The 19254-nt window shown below is 25.5% G+C and overlaps 1 protein-coding gene across 13 annotated transcripts in view; it reads left to right on the top strand.

Annotated features, from left to right (window-relative positions):
• LOC122508409 (latrophilin Cirl-like) overlaps positions 1-19254 on the top strand; it is a 664372-nt gene that overhangs the window by 512323 nt on the left and 132795 nt on the right. For 11 of the 13 annotated variants that reach the window (XM_043621720.1, XM_043621723.1, XM_043621724.1 and 8 more), the window contains one exon: positions 10530-10598. The exons of the other annotated variants lie outside the window; for them this stretch is intronic. In XM_043621720.1, coding sequence (XP_043477655.1) covers positions 10530-10598 — 69 coding nt within the window. The remainder of the gene's footprint in view (positions 1-10529; positions 10599-19254) is intronic. 13 annotated transcript variants of the gene reach the window in all.

Consider the following 19254-nt stretch of genomic DNA (forward strand, 5'->3'; position numbering starts at 1 on the left):
CTAAAAATGAAAATAAAAAAAATTGAAACTAAAAAATGAAAATAAAAAATATTAAAACTAAAAATGAAAATAAAAAAATACTGAAACGAAAAAAATACTAAAGATAGTGAGTAAAATAGTTTGTTAATTATTTAGTAAAATAGTAAAGAACTCTTCTAGTAAAATTTATCGAAATTAGTAAAATTCAACTAAAAATGTTCTTCAATTTAAATTTAAATTCTCACTAATTTACAGTATTAGCCAATTTTTCGCCAATTCGACCTCAAAGATAATAATTTCAATCTAAAAAAGAAATAATCCAACAAAAGTAGACAATTTCCACATTCTCATCACAGAAACAAATACCTAACAGTACAATAAATAGAAAGAAAAATTGAAAAAAAATTCTTTATTAAGAATACACACTTATCTTAATGGAATCATTCTCCGCTATCAAATAGGAGCCTAAATTGAAACTCTCATCGAGATCTTAAAGTTAAACTGTGAAATATAGTGATTTTGTTAATTAGTTGAACAAAACACAGTTAGAAATGTTGCGAAGCGTGATTTGTCCAATTGACAAGGAGAGTAAGAGAGGGAAAGAGAGAGAAAGAGAGCCGGAGGATAGTTAAACTATTATAGGCATCGATATCAAAGGGTTGGCAAAGGACGAGCATTCGAGCGATTCATTCGTAAAATAGGTTAATCGGATACGGTATAGGTTGGTTCGAGATGCCCTTTAGCGTCCAAGTGAACGGTTGGTGGTTGGTCACATGGACGTCATGAATAATTTCTAGTCGATATTGGCGAACGCTTTGGGTACTTCCGCCCATCCCAATGAAGGTCCACACACTCTCTCCATATATATAGATATATATTTTCTCTCTCTCTCTCTCTCTCTTCATCTCTTTCTCTTTTACTCTTTCTTTCTCTCTCTCTATATATACATATATTTGCAAGTATATCTCTTTGCTGGGAAAAGAGCCAAAGGAATTTTCTAGTCTACAATCTACATATAGATATAAATTTCCGAATAGTTTTTGATTTTTTCTGCTTTTCTCTTTTTTTTCTTTCTGTTTCTTTATCTACTTGTTTCGTTTTTTTCTTTTCTTCATCTATTTCTTTCACTGTTTTTCTTTTTTTCTATCGTTTTTTTTACTTTTTTTCTATTTGTTTTCTTTTTTTCTGTACTTTTTTTCCTCCCTTTGCTCTCTTCTTCTTCCTCTCGCTTTGAATCTAAATTTCTTAAAAATAACTAATTGTCAGCAATTCTTTACTTTAGCTTCAAATTTTTAGCTTTAAATCTAAATCAGTTAAAAATAACTAATAGCAAGGAATTCATGAATTTAGCTTCAAATTTTAGTTTTAAATCTAAATTAGCTAAAAAGAACTAATTAACTAATTAAAATCTAAAAATTAGTTAAAAATAACTAATTGCTACAAAAATCCGAATTTTTGCTACTGCTAGTAGTAAAAAAAAGAATTTTTAGTAGAAAATACTTAATAACTAATTTCTTAATAAAAAAACGAATAATTATTAAAATTATTAATTAACTTTTTCTGCATTTTTTAATTTCGCGATCAATTAAATTCATTAAATTTTTCCTAGATGGCGTGAAAATTCGCTCATAAACAAAGTGATGCGAATAAAATTTCTTTCCCAATTTTTTCTACTTTTCTTCTTCTGCAAAGTTTTTACTAAAATTTTCTTTTGAAAATCCAGAATAAACTTTACTAAATCGAAAGTAATTAAGTAATTAATTAATTTTTTTAAAAATTTACAGCGGATACAAATTTATTGTTGGAAACAATTTTTAATAGTAAATTTTACTAGTTTCGAGTGTTAAATTTTGTAAAGAAAATTAAAAACTATTAAATTTTCCCTTGAAACAAAATAAGACATGGAAAATTATTTTCTGAGTAAAATTTTACTATTGTTGAAATAAATTTTTCTAATTTGTATATTAAAAAAAGTTTTCTTTACTATTTTTGGAGGAAATAAAATAAACGAATAAAAATTCGGTCCGAAGTAAATTTTACTGAAATATTTTTATTAATTTGAATTTAATTGTATTTTTCTTTCTCCACTTTCCTTCCTTTTTCTCGTTTTCTTTTCTTTTCTCTCCTTTTTTTGTATTTTTCTTTTCATTTTGCTCCTTTTACTCGTTTTCCTTTTTTTCTCTTCGTCTTTTCTCTATTTTTCAATTTTTCATTCTCCCTTTTCCTTCTTTTTTCTAGTCTTCCTCTTTTTCTTCTCTTCTTTTCTCTTTCTTTTCTATTTTTATTTCTCCCTCTTTCTTGTTTTCTTATTTTTTTCTCACCATATTTCTTCTTTTTTTCTTTTTGTTTTCCTTTTTCCTTCTTTTTTTTACTTTTCCTTTTTGTTTCAGTTCCTTTTCTATTTTTCTTCGTCTTTCTTGTTTCCTTTTTTTCACTTCTTATTTCTTCTTTTCTATTTTTTTTGTTCAAAAAAAATAATTCTTTTTTCTCGTTTTCTTTTTGTTTCTCTTCGTATTACATTTTTTCTTTCTCTCTTTTTCTTCGTTTTTCTTGTTTCCTTTTTTTACTTCTTCTTATTTCTTCTTTTCTTCTATATTTTTCTTCAAAAAAAAAAAAAAAATGGTTCTTTTTTCTCATTTGTGTTTTTTTACTTCTTATTTCGTTTTTTACTATTTTCTCCACTTTCTTTCTTTTTTTACGTTTTCTTTTTGTTTTTATTTATTTTCTATTTTTCTTCTTGTTTCCTTTTTATCACTTCTTGTTTCTTCTTTTTTTCTATTTTTCTTTCAAAAAATTGTTCTTTATTCTCGTTTCCTTTTTGGTTCTTTTCGTTTTATATTTTTCTTTTTTCTTTTATTCTTCGTTTTTCTTATTTCCTTTTTTTCCTTACTTCTTATTTCTTCTTTTTTTCTCTCTCTTTTTCTTCGTCTTGTTTCCTTTTTTCTCATCATATTTTTTCTTTCTGTCTTTTTCATATTTTTCTTTTCTCTCTTATTCTTCGTTTTTCTTGTCTCCAAAAAGAAAACAAGAAAAAATAGAAACAGAGAAGAAATAAGAAGTGATAATTTTTTTCTCACTTTCTTATTTCTTCTCCTTTCCTATTTTTTCTATTTATCTTTTTGGAAACTAGAAAAACGAAGAATAAGAGAGAAAAGAAAAAAATCTTTATAAAAATAGTTCATTTTTTTTCGTTTTCTATTTTTTCTCTCTTTTTCTTTCTTTTTCCCCCTTTTTTCTCTATTTTTCTTTCCCCTTTTCTTTTTCACTATTTCACAGATAAGAATTCCGTTGAATTTGCTCTGGGACTTCTTATAATACGAAATTAGGTGCTAATGCTAGTGTGTTGTTGGATTTTGAACAGCAGAAGCAAAGTGGAACAGACATGTACGAAGGAGGTGAAATCCAGTGCATAATTGAATACAGCAGCCCTTGGCGGTCCAGAACCGCAAGTGGTCGCATTATATTCGTATATATATATATATATGTATGTATATGTACTACAGTCTCTCTCTCGCTCTCTTCTTTATTCTCTTCATCCTCACTCAAGAAAACAGGTATCCGAAGCTATAATTCTCGCGAAGGAAACGCGTTACTGGCATAATAAAGAATGAAAGTCTACCTTGAAGCGGAGCAAAACGACGCATTTCTGAAACTGGATGAGAGCGATCGCTGACGGGGCGTTGCTGATAGATTGCGCATTTATCCCCCGTATCATACGACTCACCATTAAAGATTTTTCTCTTCTTTTTTCTTTTTGAACTGATTTTTTTTTTTTTTTTTTATTGAAAAATTTATTTTTTATGATGAGAAAAATATTTTCTTGATCATTGTATTATTATTGTATTTTCTTCTATGAAACAAAGATTTTCTCAATCGAAAAGTACATTTTCGTTTCTTTTTCCAAAGAAATGTAAATATGTCTGACTAAAAATGACTTTTTTCACTAATATTCTTCAATTACGATAATTTAGAATTTAAAATTAAAAATGACCTACCGATTGATGAAAAATGGAAAAGAAGTTGAAATGTCTGACTAATACGGACTTTAACTACTTAAGTCTCATAATTAATTCTAAATATTTGTCTGATCAAAACTGACTTTATCTACTGGAAACTTATGAGAATTTAACTTTCGCTTATAATATTGACTACGAAAATTTCTAAAACTAGAAATTTCCTACTAAAACGGATATTATTTACTAGTCTCTTAATTGCAAATTTAAAATTTGTCTGATTAAAACCGACTCTATCTACTGGCACGAAAGTTTTAATGTGAATTTAACTCTTTCGCTAATATTTACTACTAAAATTACCGAAACTGTTCCTGTCTGACTAAAACGGTCTTTATCTACTGTTAATTCACTCGTATTTTCTTCTATTTCTTTCCAAAAAAAAAAATTTATTTTCTTCTAATTTTCTATTTATGCATTCAATTTTTCTTTTTTTCTTATTTTGTATTTTTCTGTGCTTTTTCATCATTATTTTATTTTTATTTAAAAATATATAAGGATTTCAAATTGAGACAAAAAGAGGAGTAAAAAATGTTGCGAAGCAACGTTTTTGATTCCTCTTTTTGTCTCAATTTGAAATCCTCAAAAAAAAACATATGATACTTTTTTTTGTTTATTTAAATTCATTTTTTATTTATCTATTTTTTACTTTTATTCTGACTTTACTTATTCAATGTCAAAAATAAATTTTATTTTCAGTCCAATTTTTACTAAAATCGTTTATTTTAGAAACATTTCTAACTGAAAAACCTTGAGAGTATTTTTTTTAAGTCATAAAATTGACTTATTCTAGTTTTAAGCCAAAAATTCTTTTTGAAATTTAATAAAAATTCTTCATTTTTTAAAAATTCTTCATTTTTTAAAAAATATAATTTTTCTAACATTTTGATTAAATAATTGAAATTTCGAGTACCACTGGAACAATCCAGTGAAGTCCAATGAAATTTACCAAAATTTTTAAATGTTTATAGATTTTTTTAAAATTATTTTCGGAAATGGAATTATTTATAACAAATTTTAATTTTATTTTTTCAAGAAACAAATTGTTTCGGAATTTCTAAATTGAATTCATATTCAAAAGTTCAATACTTTTTTGTTAAACAAAAATTTAAATACTTTTTCTTATTTCTTTCTCAACACAGGAATTAAAATTTGAAATGGTTTCAATGAAAAACTTTTTGAAATTTAATTATTTCTAAAAATTGTAACAGTAATTCTTACAAAATTCAATAATTTTTTTAAAAGTCTTGAATAAAATTATTTATTCAAAACCTTAAGAATTTTTATAGAAAAATAATGAAAATTGACAATTTTCTTAAATAAAAAGTAAATATATTTTTATACTTTTGCTTCCCTTAAAAATCTTTTAAAATTCAATTTTCAAGGTGGAAAAATTAAGTTCTTATAAAATTTTACAAAATTTCAAATTGTTTCATTTTTTAAAAATTATTTTCTGGAATTCAAGTAAATATGTTTAAAAAAAAAACTTCAATTATTATTTTTTAAAAACCTAATTTTTTCAGAATTTCCAAATTAATTTTTTTAAATTTCAATCTTTTTTGTAAAATAATATTTAAATTCTTTGTTGTTTTTTATTTATTTAAAATTTCGAAATACTTTTAATGCAAAACCATTTGGAAAATTTGAACTGATAGTCTTCCAAAATTTAATTATTTTTTAGCATTTTTGAATAATATTATTCAAAACTTTTAATTTTTAAGGAAGCTAACAAATTAATAATTTGTTATATTTAAAAACTTTTTAATTAAGAAATTAGAAAATAACAAATGATTTATATCAAATTTAAAAATAATAGGAATAAGAAAATTAAAGATAAAAAAGAATTAATATTAATAATATATTAATTATTAATATAATTTTATAATTATTATTAATATTAATTTTTTTTATCTTTAATTTTCTTATTCTTATTATTTTTAAATTTCCCATTTTGAAACTTTTAACTGTTTTAGACCTTTTTTTTAGTGTAAAAGCATTTTTTTTTTTAAATTCATGCGACTTTTCAAATTTCTCAGAGTCGTGAGTTTTAAATTGCCGTTAATTAGTCTTGGGAGACATCTAATTATGAATGTTTTTAATTTGCGAGACCGACAACATTAATACAGGAACGTACGCAGTGAATGCATATATATATACGTATATATTGTGTTATATTTCAAAGAATATAAAAATGTCAAATAAAGATAATAATGCCGTTAAACATTATATATATATACTTTTTTTTCTGTTGCCTCTCAGTGAAAAGTTAAATGATTCAAGAAAGAAGAGGCGTTAGAGATGAATTTACACTCGAGAGAGGGAAAAAAAAAGACAGTCACACACATATACAAACAAACGAACGAAAAAAAAATGTATTTACCGCGCAGGAAGATCCCAAAAGCGTAAAAGAAGTGGAAACTGTCGAATGATAAATCGCTTGGGTACTTCAAGTTGATTTTATTTATATCATTTATATCTGCGTCTGTCCGCGCTTTGATATATGCCGCAAGTCGTTCATTTCTTCGGGAACATTAAGTTACGACCACAAGGTATATCGTTCATTTTTTCTTCTCCGTTTTCTACTCTCATCGTGTCTCTGCACTCTCTCTCTCGCTCCCTCTCTCACTTTTTCGTTCTCTTTTGCTCTCTTAGTATTTTCTTTCTCTCTCTAACTCTTTTTCGCTCTCTTTCGCTCTTGTAGTCAATTTTTCTCTCTTTCTCACTCTAACTCTCTTTCGCTCTCTTTTCTCTCTCTCTCTCTCTCTCTCTCTCTTTGAGAGAGAAAAAAATTGAGAGAGGGACTGAAAAAGCAAATGAGAGTGTAAGGGAGAGAAAAAAAGAGAAAGGGAAAGAAAGAGAGAGAAAAAAATAGAAAAAGAGAAAGAGAGAGAGAGAGAGAAAAAGAGAAAGAAAGAGAGTATAAGAGAGTGCAAGAGAGAAAGAGAGAGACAGAGAGAGTGAAAGAAAGTGCAAGAGATAAAAAAAGAGAAAAACAGAGAGTGAAAGAGAGCGCAAGGGAGAAAAGAGAGAGAGAGGAATAAACTGAGAGGGAGAAAGAGAGACTCTTCGTCTTTCGTTGCCGGAAACCAGCAATCGTGATACGCACAGGGACGCACTTGCAGTTTTGTGAAGCGAGTGCATTGCCTCAAGAGGAACGTAAATTTAATATTCGACGACAATAAAAGCTACCTTATGAATAAAAAATCTCCCCTTTGAAAAGAAGCTCAATTTTATCGACAGAAAAGCTTTTATAGTCCATTTTTCTTTTTTCTTTCCTCTCCTCCTCCTCCTCCTCTTTCTCATTCTCCTTTTTTTTTCTATTTTCACTCTCTTTTTTATTTTCTTTCATTTTCATCATTTTCTTCACGACTTGATTATTATCTGGAAATTCCATTTTGAATGGTTCGTTTCTCTCGAGCGGGGTAAAGGAGCATTGATAGGAGGGAGAGAGAGAGTAAGAGAGAGGAGGAGGGGGGAGTATATAAAAAAAAACATTTCTACTTTTTAAGATTGAAGAAAAATGATGAATGCAAGTGGAACTAGATGAAGTGAATTACAATTTTATTGCATCGTGTTTGCTTCTGAATATAGACGATTTCACGACGTGGGGATATTATTTTTTTTTTCCTCTTTCTAACACGAAAAATTTTTTTTTTGCATTCAATTTTTTATAGCTGGATAATAATTTTTGATCTTGGATGAGTGAAAGGAAAGGGAAAAAGAAATTGGAAAATTGACTGCGAGACTTTTCATTATTTTTTTGTCTTGAAAAAATATTAATTACACGGGTATGATTTTTAATTTTATGAATAATTTCTGTCAAGTAATTAAATCAATTCTTGTCTTCTAATACAATTAAAATTAATCTTTTAATTATTTAATTTTATTAATACTTTTTGAAAATAACTAAATACCTACTTCGAAAAATTTTTTCTTTTTAGAATTCTTAATTTAGAACATTAAAATTTTTCAAAAAATATTTTAATTTAAGAAATTTTATTAAAATATCAAAAATAATTTTAATTCTTTCAAAGAATTTATAACTATAATAGATTTTGACAATAATTCAATTCTATCAAAAAATTTCTTTAATTTTTTAAATATAATCAATTTCATTGATAATTATAATTAAATATTTGATTATTAAAATTTATTAAACTTATATTGCAAAAATAATTGATGTCCAGAGAAGAATTTTATTACTTAAGAAAATAATTTTTTAAAAATAATTGAATTTTTGCAAAGAATTTTACTAATTATAAAAAAAATTTAATTGTTTAGACGAATTTATGAAAATTTTAGAAAATACTTGAATTCTTTCGTGAAATTTTATTAAAAGTAATTGAATTTTTGCAAAGATTGTACTATTTAAAAAAATAATTGTATTGTTTCAAAGGATTTAAATTTTAGAAAATAATTGAATTTTCACAAAGAATTTTACTGTTTATTAAAAAAATAATTGAATTGTTTTCAAAAATTTATTTTAGAAAATAGTTAAATTCTTTCGTGAAATTTTATTGAAAATAATTGAATCATTGCAAAGATGGAACTATTTAAAAAAATAATTGAATTATTTCGAAGGATTTATAAAAATTTTTGAAAATAATTGAATTTTGTCGTTAAATTTTATTAAAATAATTGAATTGTTTCAAAGGATTTATTAAAATTTTAGAAATAAATTGAATTGTTTCGAAGAATTTATTAAAACTTTAGAAAATAATTGAATTCTTTTGTGAAATTAATTGAATTTTTCCAAAGAATTTTACTGTTTATTAAAAAAAATAATTTAATTGTTTTGAATAATTTATTAAAATTTCAGAAAATAGTTGAATTCTTTCGTGAAATTTTATTAAAAATAATTGAATTTTTGCAAAGATTGCATTAGGTAGTTTAAAAAATAATTAAATTGTTTTGAAGGATTTATTAAAATTTTAGAAAATAATTGAATTTTTTTCTGAAATTTTATCAAAATCTTGTCGAAAATAATTGAATTTTTCCAAAGAATTTTACTGCTTATTAAAAAAATAATTGAAGTTTTTAAATATTTATTAAAATTTTAGAAAATACTTGAATTCTTTCGTGAAATTTTATTGAAAATAATTGAATTTTTGCAAAGATTGTACAATTTAAAAAAATAATTGAATTATTTCGACGGATTTTTAAAAATTTTAGAAAATAATTGAATTTCTTCGTGAAATTTTATTAAAATTTTGTTGAAAATGAAAATAATTGAATTCTTCCGAAGATTGTTATGATTTATGAAAATAATTGAATTCTTCCGAAGAATGTTAAAATTTTTAAAAATATAAACAATAATAATTATGTACATAATAAGTGAATTTAAAAAATTTATGATTATGAAATAATTCAAAAATTTACATTTGAAAATAAAAAATTTTCTGTTTTGCACAATAAAAATAATAATAATAATAACATTTGCTAGTAAAAATATAATTATTTTAAACAATAAATATTAGAACTCTTTAAAAATAATAAATCTCATGAAAAAATAAATAAAAATAAATTTTACAGTCATGACTTTGGATTATCGATATAGTTAAATCATTCGCGACAATTATATGTATATTCGATAGTTGTTAATAGGATCTATACGATAGTAGAATATAAATGTGTGTTTGTGTATATATATATACATTTATATTGGATTGGGTAATAGCTGGTACTATCAAATCGAAAGATCCAAACGATGATCGGAGATCGATGATGCCAGGAGCAATGCGATCGCAATGGAACGGGAGATAAAGGGAATGTGACCTGTAAATCGGTATCGTGATACAGCAAAACTTGGAGCAGCAAAACGTGGGCGACTTGTTTTGCTATACACACGCTGATTTGCATGTTTCTTTCAACTTATAATATCCAAACGTTGCTTATATTTGAAAATGATCGCGAAAAATTATTTTTATTGTTATTATGTTTATTCTTATATACCTAATAATAATTTACAGTTTTCTATATATATTCGCATTTTAATAATTTATAATTTCGCATTTTTTAATTTAAATTAGCAAAAATTCTTAGTAATTTGAATTAGTGACTTAATTTTTGCTTCTGAATTAGTAAATTTTACTAATAAATAGTAATTTCTACTAATTTACCAGTAAGTTTTATTCTATTCATTTATTAGTAAATTTTGGTAATAATTTACAAAATTTACTAATTTATTAGCAAATTCTATTAATGAATGGTCATTTCTACTAATTTATTACTAAAATTTGACTAATAAATAGTAATTTCTTCTAATTTATTACGAAAATTTGACTAATAAATAATAATTTCTACTAATTTATTACCAAAATTTGACTAATTTAAAACCAAAAAGTCAATCACTAATTTAAATTAGTAGACATTTTTACTAGTGAGTACAAATACAAAAAATAAAAAAAAAATCCCAAGTGAGTTTGACGTGCACACCAAAATATTTAGACACAGTTGTATAAGATTTATCTTTTTTTTTTTTTTTGACTGATTCAACTTCTTGTAAATATATATCTAATGTTTGTTTCTTTTTTTTTACAGGTAAGCGAGAGTCTCTTTATGGTCGAGCGAGTCTGGGAAATGCAGGACACCGGTTCAAGGCGGCTAACAGTAAGTCGATCTCTCCTGTGGAGATTTTGAACGCGCGAGTTAATATTCATCGGGCCGAGGTTCGAGTCGAGGTCAAATTGAGCCGAATATCAATTCGTTTTATTTTATTTTCATTTTTTTTTATTCCTTTTATTATGACGCGAGTGACAAATCTTTTGTTAATGCTTACGCACGAGCGCCGTTTCAAAAAGTATTTCCCGGTTTTAATTTCAATATTCTTCATTCAACTGAATAGTCTAGAGAAATTTAAAAAAAGAAACGTGTAATATTTTATTTATAATTTTCATTCATTCTTTGATTTTTCATTCTATGACAGTTTTTTTTAACGGACTCTTTTTCTTTTCTTTTCTTTTCTTTTCTCTGGTGTTCATTAGAATTTTCGACTCAACTTTGACCGATGATTTTGTTTCTTTTTTCTTTTTCTATTTTTATTTATTTTTGTGTTTGTTTCTGTTTCTTTTTCATGGGTCCGTAGAAAAAAAAATTTATATTTGTCTCTGAACTGAGTTATTTATTTGTTTCGAGGAAATTTTATTTGTTTAAAGTACAAAATTTAAATACTTTTTGTAAAAGTATTAATTAATCAAAAGAAAAACTTTTTTAGTTTGAAAATAATTTTTTCAGATTGAATAATACTTTTATTCGGGGTGAATAAAAATTTTATTTAGTAAATGAGATTTTTATTTAGTTGAGATAAAAATTTTATTTATAATTCAAATTTTATTTAGTAAATTAGAGTTTTTTATTAATTAAATTAAATTTTTAATTTGTAATGAAATAAAATTTTTTTTTAATTAAATAAAAATTCTATTTACTTTAAAGAAAATTTTATTCAGTTCATAAAGGGGCTGCTGCCCAAAGCAAATGCGACTTACTAGGTTTTTTACTTTGAACAGCAGTTTTAATTAATTAAGGTAAAAATTGTATTTGGTTCAAATAAAAGTTTTTAATTAGTAAATAGAAGTTTTATAGAAAATCGAGATAAAAATTTTATTTAGTTTAAATACCAAATTTATTTGGTAATGAAGATTTTTTTATAGTTTAGATAAAAATCTTTTTTGGTTTAAATAAAAATATGATTTACTTCAAATAAAATTTTATTTAGTTCTCTCTGAATTTAAATTTGTGGAAATTTTTTCTAATTTGAAGTAGTGACAGACTATTTGCTTTTGAATTAGTAAATTTTACTAATAAATAGTAATTTCTATTAATTTATTAATAAAATTTACTAATAAACTAGTGACTCACTTTTTACTTTTGAATTAGTAAATTCTACTAATAAATTAGTAGAATAACTATTTATTAGTAAATTTGACTAATAAATTGTAATTTCTACTAATTTTTTAGTAAAATTTACTAATAATTTTTTTTGCTTTTGAATCAGTAAATTTTACTAATAAATTTACTAATTCAAAAGCAAAAAGTCAGTCATTATTTCAAATTAGTAACCATTTTTACTAATTCAAATTTAAAGAGTAAATAAAAGTTTTTAGAAATGGAGATAAAAATTTTATGTAAAAAATAAAAATTCTATTTAGTAAATAAAAATTCTTTCTAATTTAGATAAAAAATTTAATTTGGTTTCAATAAAAATTCTATTCAGTTAAGTAATACTTATTTCGTTTGAATTAATGTGAATTAATTCATTTAATTAATTTAACTATTTCATTAACTTTACTTTGAACTAAATTTTATTCAGTCTAAAGATATTTTATTTAGTCAAAAAATAAATTTTATTTAGTCCATAAATATTTGTATTTATAAAAGAAATTTTATTTACACAAAACAAAATTTTCAGCAATGAAAATTTGCTTTAGAAGCAAATAAATAGATTACTTTTCCTCCTGAGACAAATATAGCTTTTATTTAACTTAAATCAATTTTATTTGACTCAAATAAATTTTATTGGACTCAAATAAATTTTATTTGACTCAAAGAAAACATTTCTCTGAATGCATGTTTTTTGCAAAAATTCAACGGACATATGAAATTTTGTTTTGCTTTATTTTTGACCCACTGCTTTTGCTTCTATTTTTTCCATTTGGTTTTTTTTTGTGTTTGTTTGACCACTAACGTTTTTTAATTTTTTACTTCAAAAAAACAGAAAATTTGTGACTTGGACTAATTTTTGTTTCGACTGTCCATCTGATTTTTTAAAAAGAAAATTAGTATAAACCGTATAAAGCGAAATCTGTCATTTTAAGAGCGGAAAAAAGTAGAAAACGTGAAATATTGTTAAAATTGTAGTCATTGAGAAGGAAAGTTTCGGGCAGGTAAAGCACTCTCTCTCTCTCTCTCTCTCTCTCTCTCTCTCTCTCTCTCTCTCTCTTGCGCTCTTTCTCTCGTATAAGTGCAGAATTGTTCCGGGTAAAAGGTGGTGAGGTGTACGAGGGCAAAGTAATTATTCATGAGAAAAAGAGTGGAAGAAAAAAAATGTAGAAAACGGACGTAGCTTTAGGGAATAAAGTACGGGCGTGGTGGTAGTTTAGCGTCAGTGAGTGAGAGAGAGAGAAAAAAAAACCAAGAAAGAGAGAATGAAAATGATGTCAGGAAATAAGAGAAGGACAAGTGGAGAAAGAAGAATCGGAAGGGAAATGAAGGAACAGGAAAGTGGTGAGTGAAGGAAGGGACTGGTAAAGGAGAAAAGGAAGTTGAAAGGAGAAAAAAAAGAAAAAAAAAAGAAAGATCTCGCGGGACTCGTTCCGCGGGAAGACCCACGACCACTTGGGGAAGAGTCCTTCGGTCTTTTCGCGCAAAATTTACTGCATTAAACGTTCGCCTACACTCGCGCAAATTCTACCATCAAAAATATAACGCGTCCAAAAAACGAATTCCACCTCATTCACCTTTATTTTCTTCTCCTCCTTCTTCTTCTTCTTCTTCTTTTTTTCATCGTTCTTCAAGAAAATGTCTTCCTTCCACTTTCTTCCACTTCCTTTCATTTCATTCCGCAAAACAAATTTTTCCCAATCGTAAAATAATGGAAATTATTTATCACTTTGAAAAACTCGTTTTTTTCATGGTTAAAAAAATTATATATATATATCTATTCAGGAAGATATTTTTTCTAATATTAAAGAAAAATGATTTCTTTAAAATGTTGTTTAAAAAGTTGTTTAAAATGTTGTTTAAAATTAGGTTTTAAAATTTTCTGCAAGGAAATAGTTTTTTTAATGGTAGTAAAAATCGTTTGAGAATTTCACCTGGAATGCTCAAAGAATATTTTTTTTTTTTTGTTTAAAAGATTAATTAATATATTTATTTATTAATTTGAAATTCGTCATTTAGTTGCGAGTTAGATTATAATTTCTTTCTAAAGTGGGCAAAAAGCCAGTGACGCTACGCGGAAATTGCGTTAATTCCATGGCAACGAAACACGGTTGGTTTTCTGCAATCCCGACTGGACGCACCCTCAGGCTAGACAATATATATATATATATATATATATATATAGGTATATAAAAATATATAGGTATATATATTATATACTCATGTAGAGCCAACGTGTACGGGAATGAAATAAATCGCGTGAATTTTCGACGCGTGCAACGCAGCCACCGGTTCGTCGCACGTGCGTAGGCAAATATTTGGAATTCGTCGGGCGTTCGCGAACCAGTCGAGAAACGGACTACGCGGTCGCAATCCGGGAGTAGCAATCAGACCCCGAAAAGCCGGGGGACAAAAAACAAAAACGAGAGAGAGAGAGAGAGAGAGAGAGAAAAAAAGAAACGCGGCACACGCACCAAAAGCACAGTTTATCCCTTTCACGTATAACAATCCTCCTTTTGTAATCGCGTGTTTGCGAAAAAAACTTTTTAATATCCGCAGAAATTAAAACCTCTCCCTCCCTCTCTTTCTCTCTTTCACTCTTAATCCCTTGCAAGGAAAAATTTACTTCTCTATATACAATTTTATGATTAAAATTTTTTTTATACTCGAAATTATTTCTTTCTAACATAAGGAACGTTTAAATTTTAATAAAAATATTTTCCAGAAATATTTTTGTAAATTAAAAAATTAAAATTTTTTGATTCTATTAGTGCTAAATTGTTATTTTTTGTAGAGGAAATTTTATTCGTGAATGTAAATATTTTTTGTTCTCATTCTTCTTTTTCTTTGCTCTGAGAACTAAATTTGATAACTAAATTGTTGGTCAAAATTTTATTTAGTTTTAGGTAAACAGTAATTGCCCCATTTGACCGTATTGCAAAATTTCCTTTACGAAAAAACATTTTTTCTACTCGTTTTCTCGAATTAGTAAAAATGTTTACTAATTTGAATTAGTGACTGACTACTTTTTGCTTTTGAATTAGTAAATTTTAATTTTTATTAGTAAATTTTATTTAATTAGTAGAAATTACTATTAATTAGTAGAAATTACTATTCATTAGTAAAAATTACTATTAATTAGTAAAATTTACTATTAATTAGTAAAAATTACTATTAATTAGTAAAAATTACTATTAATTAGTAAAATTTACTATTAATTAGTAAAAATTACTAATTCAAAAGCAAAAAGTCAGTCACTAATTCAAATTAGTAAACATTTTTACAAATTCAAATTTAGATTTGTAAAAAACAAAACGGATATTTTTTTGTTCCAGTGTGAGACAGAATGATTCTTTACAATTCTCTCCCTCCAAGAAAGCAAAGCAAAATTGAATTTTCCCACTCAAAAAAACAAAAAAGAAAAATTCCTTTTTCCATTTCGATAAATTGATGAAATTGCATTTGATTGGTGACAAGTATTTGTCGAATTGGATGCATTTGGTTGTTTGCTTTTTCCTGGCATCGATTTACAGTAGTGCAAAGAGTGTTTTCCAAAAGTATTGCGACTATTTTTCTTAAAAAAAAAAAAATGGTAAAGGAGGTAAAGAATAAGAAGAAGAAGAAGGACTTCTTTTCTGTCGTCGAAGCTTTTCCTTCTCGTTGTGTATAGGGGGTTACTTTCGACCACGCGTTTCGAACTTCCTCGATCTACTTTTCCATCTACTCTTTTGCTTTCACCCCCTTTTCTCTCTCTCTCTCTCTCTCTCTCTCTCTCTCTCTCTCTCTCTCTCTCTCTCTCTCTTTTCACTCTCCTCAAACCCCCTTTTCTTCGTTTCGTTCGTTCGCAAACATCGGGGTTACCACCCGCGTCTACTCTCTGGAATGCGCCGGAATTCCGCGGCGGCTGCGAGCGACGAGATAAATTTTATTTAACTCCTTTATTCGACGCGAGTGAGCACTGTCTATGAACGAGCGTTGTTGGTTTCGCATTATATATATATATATACATTTTATTTTATTTTATTTTCATCGTTCTCTAAAAATTTCTCTTTATATATTAAACAAAAGTGATGGCATTTATTTTATCATTTGTTGCGAGTTCTTTTATTTTTCCCTTTTTATTCAACAAAAGAGAAAATGTTTCATACAAATTATAATAATAATAATAATAAAAAAATAATATAATAATAATAATAATAATAATAATAATAATAATAATAATAATAATAATAATAATAATAATAATAATAGTAATAAAAAAATAATATAATAATATTAATAATAATAATAATAATAATAATAATAATAAAGGAAATAAATAATAATTATAATGATGAAAAAGACAATGACAAAATAATAAAAAATAAAACTATCACTACAAAGTGATAAAGTCCAAAATTACATTAAAAAATAGAATAAGAAAATTCTAATAATAAACTAAATAGCTACCATAAAAAAAAGAAAAAAATAATAATAATTGTATAGTAAAAAATAACAATGACAGAAAAGTAAATAAATAATAATTATAACAACGAAAATAACAATAATAACAATTATAATAGAATAATGAAAATAATAAAAATATTAAAATAATAAAAATAGCAATACTAATAGAACGTAAAAAATAATAACAATAAAGAATAATAAAAAATTAATAATAATAATAATAATAAATAGAGAACGATAAATAAAAGCGAGATCAAAGTTTTTTAATTAAAAAAACAATGGTCTATTTGCAAATAAAATCTCTCCTGTATTGTTATACAGAGAGATTAAATTTAATTCTTTTCCTTTGAGTGGAAAATTCAAAGTTTCGTTTACGAACTGTCATTTAACGGTATTTTTTTTTTTGCTTATTAATTTTATTCGTATTTTTGTAATTAAATTTCGATTTCAGCAAATTGTTACTTAAGGGAATTGTAATTTGAACCAAATTTTCATTTAATCTCTTTGCCATTCATTTAACTGAATTTCCAATATTTACCCAAAAAAAAGTAGGGGGAATATTTACTAAAAATCATTGAAATTATTTTACTAAAAATTAGTAAAAATATCTACTCGTAGAAGAATAAAATACTTACTAATAATAACTAGGGAAAATGATCTCGAAATATTCGTAAAAATATTTACTAAAAACTCTTTTTTAAAAATTAATGAAAATATTTACAAGCTCACAAAGTTTTTTTTTTCTGGGAATTTCAAATTGAGACAAAAAACGAATCAAAAATGTTGCAAAGCAACGTCTTGAGACTCGTTTTTTGTCTCAATTTGATATTCTAAGGAAAAATTTTTACTAAACAGTAAAAAATATTTACTATAAATTATAGTGAAAATATTTCAGAAAAATAAAAAAATTAACTAAAAATTAGTCTGAAAATATTTGAAAAAAAAAATTTTACTTTAATTTTACTAGGACAACTACTTTTGAAATAAAAAATTACACTGAAATAAAAATTACCTAAACAAACAAAAAAACACTGAAGAAAAGAAAAATAAATTAGTCAAAAGGGGGAAAAAAGATAAGAAAAAGAAACTAGTTTAACACAATGTAAGGGATTAAAATGTGTTTCCCTCTAAATGGAACATTTTTCCAATTTCAGTTTCTTTCAATCATTTTCTTTCTTTCTGCGCGCGAACATGTCGGATGATATGGTCGAACGGTGGCGTTAATGGTGACGTGGGATCCCCATCGTTTCTCATTCCTCTTTCTCTCTCGACCGACGAAGGATCGAGCAGTGTCATTTTCTTCTCGCGTATCTTTCTTCCTAGTCGTTTTTTCTTCATTTTTTTTTTTTTTTTTTTTTATTCTTTTCGGGAGGTAAACGACAGTCATTATTAATGGTCGTATAACTAACGCCGCGCTCGACGTCGAACGCAATGAAATACCAGTTTTCGAGTTCTTTCCTAATATATATAAAAGCGAAGGGTTTTAACCGCGACATGTACATTATTTCCCGATTATTGTACCTTTATGTTGGATAGAATTTCAACTATTTTCTTCATATAAATAAAGTCAGAATGATAAAAATTTTTTGTAATATAAAATTTAACATATGAAATTTTTTTTTCGTTTGTCAATATTCAGTGATATAAATTTTTGAAATTGAACTTGTTTGGCTTTTTGGTGCGGAGGAATTTTGTTATTTACAATTTACAAATAAATTTTAATTTCTGTAAATATTTTTCAGGAGTCAAAACAATATTCATTACATTAATTATTATATCAATGAGAAAGGAACAAAAAAAGTAATTTATCAATAAAAATTTAATTTTAATAATAAAAAAGAATATTAACTAAAAATTTAAATTTGTCTATAATTTTTTTCGAAATTAAGAAAAATGCCTTTTAAACTATAAATTCAAAATATTTACAGAGCCGTCCACGAATAATTGAGGGTAAAACAATTTTGAGAATGACATTTAGGGACAGCATTATATATATATATATATACATATACAATACAATAAATACATAAAGGAAGACGTGCACGCTTATTGTTAGTCATTCAACTTGACAAATTATTATCTTATAGTCCCCGAATAACTGTCTATCTTGGCAAGCTCTCACACTGTGTAATGTAATCTCACGTTTCTACCCAAATGAGCAATGTAATAACCTCGCGCGAGTTTCATCGCTTGTTATTGTTGTTGTTGTTGTTGTTAAAGGCGCATAGTTATATATATAGTATCGTCATAAATAAATTGCACTTACTGTGTGCGCATTCGGTATTTCGAGAATTTCTTAGCATTGCTTTGATATGCAGAGAGGTATAATGTTTAATGGATGCAGATGATTTGTATTATTCACCCTCTCTCCTATTTCTCTCTCCCTCTCTCTATTTTTCTCTCTCTCTCTTTTTCTCGACATCTCTATGGATATAATACGCACAGGTATTTTCTCCTCGAGGTGCGCATTCATGTCAGTTATACCTTTATGGAAAAACTATTCACAATAATGAAGTTTTATTACACCGCAAATATACACACCTATTTATTTTTTTTCATTCATTTCTTCATTTATTTATTTTCTTTTTTTTTCTTTTTTTTCTTTATTTTTTTTTATTTATTTCTTTATTTTTTAATTTATTTATTTAGGTTCAAGAATGTTTCTGAAAAAAGCGCTTTTTAGGGTTAAATAAAATCAAAGTCACAGTAAATCGTGAGGATTTATAAAAAATATTATTAATAATTTTCGAAAAAGTTCTTTGGCAATTTTCAAATCAATTTGTTTACAATATTAAATTTCACGAACTTTCAATAATTCCTAAATTCTTTAATTAAATGCATATTAGAAAATAAAAACTTCAAATAATATAAAAGAAAATTCAATTAAACTTTTTCAAAAAAATTAATTTCAAAATTCAATTATTTCTAAAAATTCACGCTA

This window comes from Leptopilina heterotoma, unplaced genomic scaffold (assembly GCF_015476425.1).
Source record: "Leptopilina heterotoma isolate Lh14 unplaced genomic scaffold, ASM1547642v1 Lhet_54, whole genome shotgun sequence".
NCBI lineage: Eukaryota > Metazoa > Arthropoda > Insecta > Hymenoptera > Figitidae > Leptopilina > Leptopilina heterotoma.